Source organism: Pseudochaenichthys georgianus, chromosome 4 (assembly GCF_902827115.2).
Source record: "Pseudochaenichthys georgianus chromosome 4, fPseGeo1.2, whole genome shotgun sequence".
Classification (NCBI taxonomy): domain Eukaryota; kingdom Metazoa; phylum Chordata; class Actinopteri; order Perciformes; family Channichthyidae; genus Pseudochaenichthys; species Pseudochaenichthys georgianus.
In genome coordinates this window covers 22,042,347-22,055,963 of record NC_047506.1, presented here as the reverse complement: position 1 = coordinate 22,055,963, position 13,617 = coordinate 22,042,347, and the positions used below count along the sequence as shown (strand labels likewise).

At 40.7% G+C, this 13,617-nt stretch overlaps 1 protein-coding gene across 2 annotated transcripts in view; it reads left to right on the top strand.

Annotated features, from left to right (window-relative positions):
• raver2 (ribonucleoprotein, PTB-binding 2) overlaps positions 1–13,617 on the top strand; it is a 97,476-nt gene that overhangs the window by 51,679 nt on the left and 32,180 nt on the right. The window contains exons 3-4 of one of the 2 annotated variants that reach the window (XM_034082052.2): positions 11,410–11,717; positions 12,286–12,450. In XM_034082052.2, coding sequence (XP_033937943.1) covers positions 11,410–11,717; positions 12,286–12,450 — 473 coding nt within the window. The remainder of the gene's footprint in view (positions 1–11,409; positions 11,718–12,285; positions 12,451–13,617) is intronic. The other variant, XM_071202920.1, reaches the window with a different exon arrangement.

Here is a 13,617-nt window from a genome sequence, read left to right as displayed (position 1 = left end):
CGCCAGACGGACCACACCAATGCGTGTGGTGTCAAAACAGGAGTTGGGAGACCTGGGTCTGTCAGGACTGGGAAAACAAATTGTGAGGTAATCCAAAAGCCTGGCAGGTAAGAATTTCACCAAACTTTGATTCCTCAGTGTAAGGTGGACTGCTTCTGCCAGAGCAGCATCTCGCTGCTGAACCCTGACCGCTCCTATCCATTGATAAGAGCAGGTAGCCAAAGAAAAAGTAAAATCCAATAATTCCTGCTCAAAAGGATCTGCTGGGCCCATATTCTTGGTCGGGTTGTAATGTTACGGTAGAGCGAAGGAAGCAGGTAGGACCCAAATGCAGATTAAAGTCAAAATAATTCCTTTATTTCAAGGCTCTATATATATATATATATATATATACAGGCAGAACAGAACACTCACCGAGGACAAGCCAAATCACAAGACAACCCGACAAAGAGAGACAGAAAACACAGAACTTAAATACACCCAGGACTAATCACATAAACACGAGACAGGTGAGGAGGGAGGAGAAAACACATAGGTACCAGGTGAACACAATTGGGTAATCAGAGAGGGAAACCGACAGAAAGCAAACAGGCAGGAAACGGGGGTGAACACTTTACAAAATAAAATAGGAAACCCAAAGATAGAAAAGGACACGAAAAATACTAACACAGACAAATCCTAACACATATAAGTACATCAGGTTTCATAGAGCCAAGTATGTCAAGTGCTACTCAACTGGCTATAGATAAGCCAGTCCTTTATTAGTATATAAGTGCTCTGTTAGCAGTTCTTTGTTAGTAATTCTATCGCTCGAAGTGGAGTCAAAAGAGATGAGTTTTCAGTCTGCGCCAGAAGGTGTGTAAGCTTTCTGCCGTCCTGATGTCAATGGGGAGCTCATTCCACCATTTTGGAGCCAGGATAGCAAACCCACGTGTTTTTGCTGATGGGAACTTGGGTCCCCCTTGCAGCGAGGGTGCCGCGAGTCGTTTGGCTGATGCAGAGCGTAGAGCACGCGCTGGGGTGTACAGTTTAACCATGTCCTGGATGTAGGACGTGCCAGATCCATTCGCAGCATGGTACGCAAGTACCATTGTCTTGAAGTGGATTCTAGCAGTTACCGGAAGCCAGTGGAGGGAGCGGAGGAGCGGCGTGGTGTGGGAAAATGTAGGAAGGTTGAAGACCAGACGAGCCGCTACATTCTGAATGAGCTGCAGAGGTCGGATGGCACATGCAGGTAGACCAGCCAGGAGGGAGTTGCAGTAGTCTAGGCGTGAGGTGACGAGAGCCTGGACCAGAACCTGCGTCGCTTTCTGGGTCAGCTGGGGGCGTATCTTCCTGATGTTGTAAAGCGTGTTTCTGCAGCAACGGGTTGTAGCAGCGATGCTTGCAGTGAAGGACATGTTGTTATCTAGGATCACACCCAGATTCCTTGCAGTCTGGGTCGGGGAAACAACAGAGGTGCCGATGTTGATAGTCAGGTCAAGAGTGGGACAATCTTTTCCCGGAAGGAAAAGCACTTCAGTTTTGTCAAGGTTGAGCTTGAGATGATGAGCGGACATCCACTGAGAGATGTCAGCTAAACAAGCAGAGATGCGTGCGACGACCTGGGTCTCTGAGCGGGGCAAGGACAGAATTAATTGGGTGTCGTCAGCGTAGCAGTGGTATGAAAAACCATGCGGGCTAATGACAAATCCGAGCGAGTTTGTGTACAGGGAGAAGAGGAGGGGACCAAGAACAGAGCCCTGAGGGACCCCTGTAGTTAATTGACAAGGGTCGGACTCGGACCCTCTCCAAGTTACCCTGTAGGTACGGTCTTTGTAGGTACGGGATAATGTATTAACTGCGAACCAGTTACATAGTATTTCTAATTCTGCATTCACAATTTTAACAAGATCACCAAGATTATGATGGGAGCAGAGAATTCAAAGTTCAGGTTCAGCCTCAATATATTTGGGGAGAATTAAAATGAGCCGTCTTTATTTGTAGACAGCCAAGCCCCCTCCTGTGTTCAGTGAAGCATTATATGCTTACAAATCCAATGTAAGATATAAACACGACTAAACTGCAATGATAGCAAAGCTGTGGCTTGGGTTTTTGGGGTAATAAAGTCCAAATCATCGTTAGGCTGTCAGCCAATGAGTGACGTCTGAGGAAGATGAAAAATGTAAATTAAACATTGTTGAGAAAATGCTGCATCTCTTGCATTTATTGACATAGAGGAGCCTTATTGTTTACCTTTTTAATATCATTTTTTGTAAATTTCAATTGCTTGGTTTTCGTGAAATTAGCCTGTTTTCCTATTAAAGTATAACAGATTGATGCATCTCCACAGATCATCTTAAAGGCTTCGGAATCCCCCCCATTGTAGTTAAACAACTGTCAAAACTAGGGCCCCCAAACAGCATCTTGCATAGGGCCCCCAGAAAGCTAGAAACGGCCCTGATGTCTACTGTTCACAAATAGAAATTCTGGAGAGCGAGTTTTTTCCCCGTAACGTTTTGTCAGCGTACCATTTGTCAGCTTTAGCATGCTAGTCGGGTAAACTAAGCTCAATGTTCTCATGATTCAGGATGATGCCACTGGACACAAGGATCCCACATTTGTTGGGTAATTGCTTTCCTCCTGTTCATGTATGCAGTATTGGCATAAAATGCTGAATTTAACTGCACAAAAGCTGCCAGTTTACACAACAGTGTCAGCAACACCTGTAATTCATGTTGAATTAACCATTGGTGGTCATGGCTGATGTTTTTTTCTTCTTTCATCTGTAACAAATCATAACTTCTAAGACTTAAGACTAAGATAAATCTCTTGGAGTTCATTATTGCCTTCAACCATTTTGCAATAATCACTGCATCCTAAAACTGAAGAATAATTGTGGCTTCTTTAATCTTCACACAACCAATGTCAGCTTGCACAAGGGCCTAGAGAGTGCAGTTGTGGTGTGTAAAGACTTTTGAAAATGTAAACAAAATCTGAAGAAACTGCTGTAGGAAAAATGTAAAAAATCTAAAAACAGCTTTTGAAAAATAAACACTTTTATAGATCCCTGTTCACATATAATGTGCTTTAGGCATCTCTGAAATATGGAGGAATATGCACATATACTGTGTATTAACCCTCAAGATTTCTACAGTATTCAAAGTTTGTGTCAGAAGTGTTTGTCTTATCTATGATTCACACCAATGCACATAAAAAATCCCTACACACATGGTTTCACTCTTCTGGGTGAACGCTTCTGTTGAAATCATGAGTGTACACAGAGATACACACATGTGGACACACACATATCTTAGTGACTGAGACTTCTGGTTCTCAAGTTATCAGGGCTCCCATGTGTCTATCTTTAAGGAGCACACAAATGCACATTATAGATAAGAAGAACTTCTGAAAACCAGCTGACCACAAAAACAGACACTAAAACTAGTCTGAAGTTAGGTGTTCCTTTATAATAAAAAAAAAAGGGAAGTTAAAGTATTGCTAGAAGCAGTTTTGAATATTCATATTTTTCCGTGTTTTCTTCCTCTTTTTTTGTGCGAGGAAGAAACATATATTAAATAAGCTGTATTTTAAGCATTTTTTCGGAGTAATTTGTTTCAATACTTTTAATTTTTTAATTTAAAGATGAAAACATTATCAATTTGATATTTCAAAAGCCTTTGGGGTTTAATTAACTTGTATAGTGTATGTCGTTTCTGAGAAAACAGAACCTTTTGTGTTATACTCGTGTTCAGTCAAGTGTGAGACATAACAGGTGCATGGTTTTACTAATGTGACTGAGAAAATAACATTAAAGTCCATTTGAGCGTGGCCTTAATTTTAATATTGTTGAATCTGCCCATCATTTTCCTAAAAAATCAAATAACAGTTTTGTCAATAAGAATTAAAAAAGGTGAAAAATGCCCATAAGTATGAAATCAAGTCACATCTAAAAGTGTTACTCAATGCTGACGGATGTTTGTGTAAGGTTTGACCTGCACTAAGTGACCCATATGGTTTTGCTTGATCTGTTTGTAAGGTTTGATTAAATAAGATTAGATCTAAGGTATTTGGTGAGACCGTAGTTCAAATGTAATTTTATCTTTTACTTGAGACTTGTGAGAAAGACGGTGGGAGGGCAGAAAGGACAGGAAGATGGAAGGTTAAAACCATCAGCAGGATGGGTGGTGGGAGGATGTTAAGAGACTGAGGTGAGGATGAAGGTTATGAGTGACTTAAATTACAGATTGTATGACTATTGGTTGAAAGGGAGACTGACAGACTGAGTGCATGAGGGTGGAGGAAAAATGTGAAAGACAGAGCGAAGTACTGGAAGTATCAATAGATGGTGAGTTGAGTTGGAGAGGGATCATATGCACAATTAAACTATTATTGTTTTGACTATCCTTTTGACTACTTCATGAAAGTATTTGATGACAGACTTTTTTCTTAACATTTCTAAAAATGTTTACTTTAAAAAGAAAAAATCCGATATAAATCACTAAGTTATTACATTTTATTTTTCCATTGCAAATATCCGTATGTTGGCTACTTAAACTGTATAAAACCACACAAAATTACATTTGTCAATATTTTAAATAATAAATCTATTTTTTGTGGGAAATGTTGTAAAGAGGGACTGAGCGGCAGAGTGAACAAAGCAGCTGTGGGCGGGTGAGTGGGCGGCTGGTTGAAGAGATGCAGAGTGGTAGATCCACTCAGCCTCTCATGCATCTCCTCCCTCTATCCCTTCATTTTCCATCTCTAAAGCCTATACATCAAACACCCACTCATCAACCTCCACATAGGTCTCTTTAACATCAATATACTATAACTATTACTATCAATACTACTGCTACAGCTGATAACAACAACACAATAATAAAAAATCTGTCCAAATGTTTGCATTTTTGAAACATTGTAACGTTACTAGCTTTCATGCTAGCCTGCATCTTGCTCCACACTTGTTGCATTTTGAGTCCTATAGCGATATGGTTTTGTATTTGATAACGTGTCTCATTCTAACACTCAGTTGCAGTGTGGACATATGGATCATTGCTATATCCACGGTTGGAAGATTACCAGGTAACACAGTGATGACGTGTTTAAACATACTTCAGCTTTAATTTGGGTTAGGAAAAGATTATTATACACAAAGGTTTAGTCACATTTGTTAGGAATGTTTAGCACTTGCCTGTTCGACAACAGGTTCAAGCTTCTGTTATTTGAGAAGAAACCTATTTATGAGGATGTTTTTACCTTTTTCTATAAAAACGCTGGAAGAACGTGTGAAAACCTAGTGACCGAGTGTTATATAAGCTGTAGAGGCCAGTAAAATTGTTTCATATTGTAGCAGAGACCTCTTCAGTCGAATGTAACTCCAAGCTTCAGCAGTTTTATGATTGACTCAAGATTGATTTAAAGTTGGACTGAAGAACAAAAAGAATACTGTGCCAAATGTATACTTTATGTTCTTGTCTTACTGTTGTACAAATCACATATCGCTCACTAGAGAAAATAATGATATGGGATCAGTACAAGCAACCCATCAATGTGCCTGAATTAGTGGCTTCCATCATAATTACAAACACGTTATATCTCTTATAATTTCTTCATATTTGTGTGAAGAAATAAGCATCTCCTGCTCATTTAAATGACAGTGAATGGGATATTAATTATTGACAGCTGACTGTCAACAAGGCAGCTTCTCCAGTCTGTTGCAGAACTGGGAGCAGCCTCCAATGTTGGGCAGGAAGGCCAAAAAACAAACAGAACACCAACTGGACTCAATGGAGCACAGAGACTGTAATAGGCAGGTCCAGACACATCCAAATCAAATCACCCATGACACTGAGGGAAGTTGAGATAATAGAAAACAGAGTGACCCAGACTAGGCTGGTTGTCAAAAATAAATGTGGTAATGCAAAAATGTTTGCGATATGGAGTTGTACATCATCTATATTTGTTAACATGCTCTCTATGGATCTGCTACTGATTTAAACCTACAAATATTTACCCCTAATGTCCCCCGAAAGCTTGAAGTGGAAGTGTCTGGAGACGAGAGGACTGATGGATGGAAACAGTGAGAGAGCAGAGGAAAAGCGAGCAGAGAGGTGGTGATGATGGAGAGGAGGGTGTGGGAGGGCCGATGTGTTGGGAGACAAAGGGCTGCGAGGATGAGAGGAGAGGATGAGTGAGGAGGACTCGTCTGAAGTGTTTACTCATGTAGATGCTGTAGCAGAGGAGGAATATAAAAAGCCAGAGGATGGATGAGGTTTATTGGTGCTACATAACTAATAGGCACAACTCATGGCTGTGTCATAGCTGATTTAGTGTTTGTGTGTATTTGTAGACATACTTGCTTAATGATGTTTTACCCCAGATAGTTCAAAGCGAAAGAGACACGTATCTTTTATTTTTCAAATGTTTTTATTGAATTTATGCCTTTCAGACCATACAAATGTTTGGGAAGCCTTTCAGATTAAAGCTGTAACATTTTAAAAATGGTGTTTGCTGTGATCCAAGGATTTATACACTTTGCAGTTTGCAGTCAAGAACATTTTAGAGGGATTTATTGTTAGGATGATTCAGATCTAGTACTCTTACTGGTGTGCATAATCAATGTGTGTGTGTGCGTGCGTGCGTGCGTGCGTGGAGGGATTGATATCAAAGAGCAGCAGATCCATAGAGAGCCTATCCTTCCTGGCCTGTCAGCCACACAGATAATATTACCTTAGTTCAGTTTGAAATGGCAAAGATGATGTCATTTTTAAACATCGTCCTCGGCTCCCTGGCTTCCCCGTATCTGCCTTTCATCTCTAAGAGCAAATTGAAATCTTCGACATCATTACTCAAGCAACTTCTCACCTTTAGCACAGAAGAATGATCAGGCGAATGGTTACAATTATAATTTTCTCACTTGATGGTCTGTAAGGGATGAAAGTATCATACAAGATAATAGATAACTTTGAGGCTGGTTCTTGGGGAAATGTCTCTTTTTAATAATTATTGTAAAATAACCTGCTTTTCTAGGTGAAAGCTTTTAAATAAAAAAACTGAAAGAAATTATCTGTAGGTCAAGTTTTTATTATTAGAGGCCAGGAATTGCCTAACATATTCTAATTAACATTTGATCCTTAGCCAACAAAATGTAAGAACCAGAGTTTAATTATTGTATTAAATGGCAGCAAAAAATGCAACAATTGAAAGCATTATTTAAAAGGAGACAGTGTCCATAGTGGCTTCATGTATAATCGGGTTCCTCAGCAGTATGGAAATTGATTATTGTGTTTAATATATATTATTTTTCTATATTCATAATTTCTGATACTTGTGTGTTTCTGACAATGTGTGTGCCAGGTCTAAGGCAATTTCTTTAAAATGTCTAAATTGTACAAACTTTTCTAGTCATAATAATGATAATATTGCATGCTGGTGCTCAAAGACAAAGTGACGACGGCACGTGGATTGAATTTAGATCCTGGGGTTTTCCCTTGTTAGCTCACTGAGATGTTTATTTCTGTGAGATTCCTCTCTCCACCTGAGACTTTCATCTAGGCCTCGGGCCGAGATGAAAAAGCAGGACCACCTTTCACACATCCAAGGGACCAACCTCTGGAGTTTCAGGGTTCCGCCGCGCTGTTCGTAGCTCCCCTGATTTTAATTAGCTCCTTCATCAGGGAATGTGGCGTCAGAATTGTTCCTTCGAGGGGTTTCAACTGAAGATTTTATTTTCCTGTGCCCCTACACACCTCTCACAGGATCATGCTGAATAATCGACATTTTCAGAAGCGGGGACCCATAATTAAGTTGTATGTGCTTTTGTGAGTTTTCACTTGGAAACCCACTCAATGATTGCCAGCCTGTGAATTATAAGATTATTTTGTAAACTATTTAAGCATCTTAGACTTATCCCTTTCACTGTTGGAGAAAGTATTGAGCAGGATTTGACGTCAGCCCCCGCCTGACGGCTGCACTGTGTCTATTAGAGGCAATAGAAAGAGAGAGAGAGCTTTAGCATAAAGCCCAAACAGTATTCTCTCTATCTCCTCCTAATGCCTAATGTAAGGTAGCGTATTTAGCGGGTTAAAACCAGATTAGGCTCTCTGTTTAGTGTAAGAGATCTATTACTCTGTGTGTGTGTGTGTGTGTGTGTGTGTGTGTGTGTGTGTGTGTGTGTGTGTGTGTGTGTGTGTGTGTGTGTGTGTGTGTGTGTGTGTGTGTGTGTGTGTGTGTGTGTGTGTGTGTGTGTGTGTGTGTGTGTGTGTGTGTGTGTGTGTGTGTGTGTGTGTGTGTGTGTGTGTGTGTGTGTGTGTGTGTGTGTGTGTGTGTGTGTGTGTGTGTGTGTGTGTGTGTGTGGTGTAATTGATTTGGCTGGAGGCGGTATCTGAAGACAGACAGAGGCACATGAAAATAGAGATACAGAAACTGGGAGAGAAGTAGTGAGGGAGACCAAAAACAGACAAGTGTAAAGCCAATAGATAGAGCCGAAAAAGCTGCAAAAACTCAGACATCAAGAGATACAGATGCAGTAGAGGGACAAGTACAGGCCAGCCGATAAAGATCCAGAGAGATGGGTGTAGTTTTTTTTGTGTCAGCTCAACCCTGACCTTGCATTAGATCTGCCTACGTTGATGTTCTCGGCGCAGACGCCTGTTGAGCAGATGTCCCAATTGTTGCTCATTTCAACAACGTATTGGCAAATATTTCCACCCAAGACTCCACCGCCCATCTGATCTGAGTCATAGTCGTCTGCACATATAGAGGAGCAGTGTGTAAAATGTAATTGTAGGCTCTACATTGTTAATCAAAAGAAAGTAGACATTGCATCCCTGCCGATCTCTATGTTTAAGGATTAGATGCATGCATGTACCTAAACTTTAGCTTTGATGTTACATTAAACGTGGTGTTCGTGTCCAGGTCAGTTGGGGCATCGTGCGTTACAGATGTGTTTTAGCCACCTCCAGATTTCCTGTCGGCTCCACATGTGTTTTGCTTTTGAATACATTTTTTGATTTACCAGCCTGCACCAGAGTAGAAAGGGAATGTGCATTTTCTTCCAATGTTAATATGTATCTTATATGTATCTATCCCCCTTTGGCCAAAAAGTTTAAATCAAATTTTATTTATATAGCACATTTTTAAAACGGTTTTTGGTCGAGCCAAAGTGCTGTACATATAATAATTACCTTACAGTAAGGACACTATATACGTCTACATGTGACCTCAGAACATGCCACATGATTTTTTTTACTCTGATTGACATTCACTATGGTTCCAGAAGCTAAGCTAGGGCTCTATTTTACTTTTCAGTGGTCAATCAAAACAGATAAGTAATGACAATTGTGTGCATAGTTTACATTTTCACCCATACAAATATATTTTATTCACTTATCATAAACATTGGAACACAATATTTAAGGATGAAGCCTCTTTTGTCTTTGCCCTGTGAATAATGCTAAATTGTAACTCTGTCTGCTGGATTCGGCCTCTCTATCACTCATCTCCACTAATGGAAGGCAAGAGCTACAAGTGACACTCAACTTTCACTTCCAACATGAAGCATCATTAATTGGAACACAGAAATGGCGTACTTGAAAATGATAAAATGTCGCGGTTTAAAGGTTTCCTTTGTCTACATTCTTTAAAAGGAATAAATGACTGAAAGTGACTGAAAACAGCTTAAAGCACCGACCTGATGAGGAATAGATAGCCAATAACATTTCTTTAAAATAAAACAAGGTGTTCTGGTGAGTCATGCAACGTTTCTTGTGGTGAAACACTTTCTCAAGAACAACAGTGTAAGACTTCAGGGTTAGAGTAACAGAAGAGGAGGTTGGAGCTCTGAGAGACGTTGGGTTATGTTCTCGCTCAGGTAGAGGGGGGGGGGGGCATCGTCCTGAGGCAGGGTGATATCTATCTGCATGTGAAAAGCTAAATATTGGCAGAATCTACAGTGTGCCACTCTACAGTACCATGAATCAGTAATACATTTAATACATTTTATTTAATCTCTTATTGGTGAAAGGGTGTGATGCAATTCAGTTTAAGTCTGAGAACAAGGTGCTCATTACAAAACCTTTTATCTCTATCACCATAGTTACACTGGACCCAGAGAGCTTGATTCTCAATTTCAAATTTCAGTTGATATGGTTTTGGCCTTGCACATGTTCTGTGTGTAGTGTACCTACTATGTTAGCCTAGTTAGATGTTTACAATTCTAACTATTTCTCCTTTTGACACCTTAGGGTGCCCAGACACTGCTGTCGTTATTTTGTACTGCTCTTTTTCAGCCATGCCTGCTGAGCGCTGCATAATGCAATTTCATATTTATGCTGCAGGCCCCTATTGGGCTTTGCTAAGTTGATCTGTCATAAAGGAGATGTAATAATTCCTAGTGCAAATGATTCAGGTGTAAGATTTGACCTGTTGTTAAGTTTTGTGGTGGCCTAGATTTAGCGAGCCAGATTATTGTATATTTGAGTTTCATACACACGCACACGTTGGGTTTTTAGATACACTTCGCAGATCAATTTATTACCACCTCTTTTCACAGCCCATTAATCTGTCAGTGGCTGTTTTCATATGAGGCTGTTTAAGGGTATATTCACTCGAGGCTATTAGTGTTCTTTACAGTCACACTGTTCCTCCCATATGCATGGGTAGTAGGAAAGGAAGTCTATTGGGAATGACATGACATAAAATATGAAAGACCTCTTCTCTACACAGTAGACACAGTAGGCTTTTCTCGTTTTAATGGCAAAAAAAACTAAACACTGAAACTACTGACGGCCAGACAGCTGACAATTTCAATTTCAGGGAAGGGAGTAATATCTGGAAGGATAAAAAGGAAAAAAAACATGATACTCGCATTCATTTGAGGGAACCTCTGAGGAGTAGTTTTTTATTTGCAATGCGTGGACATTTCCAATAGTATTTAAGCATTCATAAATAATATTTTTTATCTGACACACTTTTTTAAATGATTAGTTTGTGTATATGTGTGTGTCACAGTGCATTCCCCCTGCATAGTGGCTCCCTATTGGCTTTCAAGCTAATGTGTTGTCTTTCTCTCTGTGTATCTGTCTGTCTGTCTGTCTGTCATTATGACTGTCTGTGACTTTGTTCGTTTGTGCCTTTTATCCCTTATTTTTTCTGTCACTTTGCCACTTTCGGCCTGTCATTCATTTTCTTTGCTTTTGATGCGAGTTGTTTTTTGTTTTTTGCATGTCTTTTGACTGTGTGTTCTACGATCTCCACAAACTGCTTTCTGCCTGTTTCTGAATGTCTGCTTTAAATGTATGTTTGTGTTGTGCTTGTCTCTCACATGTCCCTGTCCACATATGTCTGTGTATGTCATTCTATGTGTGCATCCTGGTCTTTGTCTATCTTTTCGCCTCGTCCCTGTCTCCATAATGTCCCCTCCTCCAGCCTTTGTGACTTTGCTGAACGGGGGCCAGGCTCAGGATGCCATCCGCTCCCTCCACCACAGCACTGTCCGGGGGCGTCTGATCAATGTCACGCTGCAGCCCACCGACTCCATGCTCTGCCTCACCAACCTGCCCCACACCTTCACCGCCCAGCAGCTGGAGGAGATGGTGCGCGCCTATGGGAACATTGAGCGCTCCTTCCTGGTGTACAGCCTTCTGACGGGCCACTCCAAAGGATATGGGTTTGTTGAATACATGAAGAAGGATTCCGCTTCACGGGCCCGCTCGGAGCTGCTGGGCCGACCGATAGTACGTTAAAGTTGGTTGTTAAAATAAGCACTTCATGTTTGATGTTGTTGTTATTTTTTATATAAGACTGAAAAAATGTGTAATGAAGGCATCCTGTTGCTTTGGATGCTTTCTGACGAGTACAAGAGGAATTTCAGTTTGCTGTGTCAAATCATGGCAAATTGTACTTTGATTGATTACATTATAGCCTATGTTTATATTTTTAACCTTGCCTTATTATCGAAGTGATAACTTCATGAAAGTTGAACACAAAAACTGTCTGTGTCGAGAAATGCTGATCGAAAAACATCTCTATATTCATAAATAAGAGCAGTTAATTGTATCGTTAATGAAGACTGACCTTGCTTGTGTGATCAGGAAAGTAAAAAAAACATTCTAGATGGAAGTTTTCATCTCACCGGCTGACACCTTTATATCAGCTCTGTAAAGGAAGAGAGGATGGCAGTATACAAAAAAGTACCAAAATATGAATTAATATTTGTTACAATGGATGCCGAATTTACAGTGTGGGAGTGTGAAGGTACTTTAGGGTCTTAGCAAAATGTAATGCTGCTCTCTGATGGTGCAGGAGGATCGCTCATTGATGGTGCAGTGGATGGACGTCAACCAGCTGGGCCAAGAGGAGAACCTCCACTCCAGGTGTCTGTGTATCAACCGGCTGCCGCTGGATCTGTGTGACTCTGAGGAACTCACCCAGCTCTTCTCAAAAACATACAAACCTGTATTCTGTCAAGTGAGTGTCTGTACTTCTTTGTGTGTGATATATCAACACATTTAGATTATGTAGCTCTTTCAATTACACATTTACATTGTCCAGATACTAGTAATTTATTCTCAGAATTTCATGTAAAATAAAATTATACAGATTCACAACTTGTATGTGCAAAACACATCTGCAAAATGATATATCCAAGAGAGTATGGCTCATTGAGCGTGCCTCTGCTGTGAAACCAAGATTTGAGATAAAGGTTGCCATATTCTGCTTTTTATTTTCTAAGCAGAAGCTCTAAAAGAAAATATGTTTTCCTTGATTCTATCGCACAAGCTCCAACGAGAATCACAGTAAAATGGCTAACGCTCTCACATTGAAATTGTTACCTCCTATCCCGAACATGTTTATCAATTGGACACTTCCAGGTGGGAGGTGCTGATCCAGGGAGCAGCATCACTATTGGCCATTCTCACATTATCACCAGGCAACTGTTTCCATGGTGAGGTGTGGCTGCTGTTATACACCACCCTGCCCCATCACATCCACTCCCACATTGCCATTTAGACATTACTCAATGTGTATCACTCATCGCTGCATTTCCAGTTTTAGCTCCACCCCTCTGCCCCTCTCCCACACAGAAATCAATACACCCACATCGTCCTGCTCCCATGATGCTTTGTGGGTGTTTAGCTCATGTTGCTTCACTGTTGCAGTGCCAGCAGGCTTTGACCTATGGTTCAGCGTGTTTCATGTACAGTACTGTGTGTGTGTGTGTGTGTGTGTGTGTGTGTGTGTGTGTGTGTGTGTGTGTGTGTGTGTGTGTGTGTGTGTGTGTGTGTGTGTGTGTGTGTGTGTGTGTGTGTGTGTGTGTGTGTGTGTGTGTGTGTGTGTGTGTGTGTGTGTGTGTGTGTGTGTGTGTGTGTGTGTGTGTGTGTGTGTGTGTGTGTGTGTGTGTGTGTGTGTGTGTGTGTGTGTGTGTGTGTGTGTGTGTGTGTGTGTGTGTGTGACTGCTGCACTGCATCTACAGTATGCACTAGAAATACTTCAGGCATAAAGCTCTTGAAACCCTGTAAACCTATGAAAAGGAAGCAGAAACAACATATACAGGGAAATGAAAACAAAGATGGTAGCGTTCAAACGTTTATTTTACTAACCCGCCTGTGTGGGAGAGTATTGCAAAGCCATTTT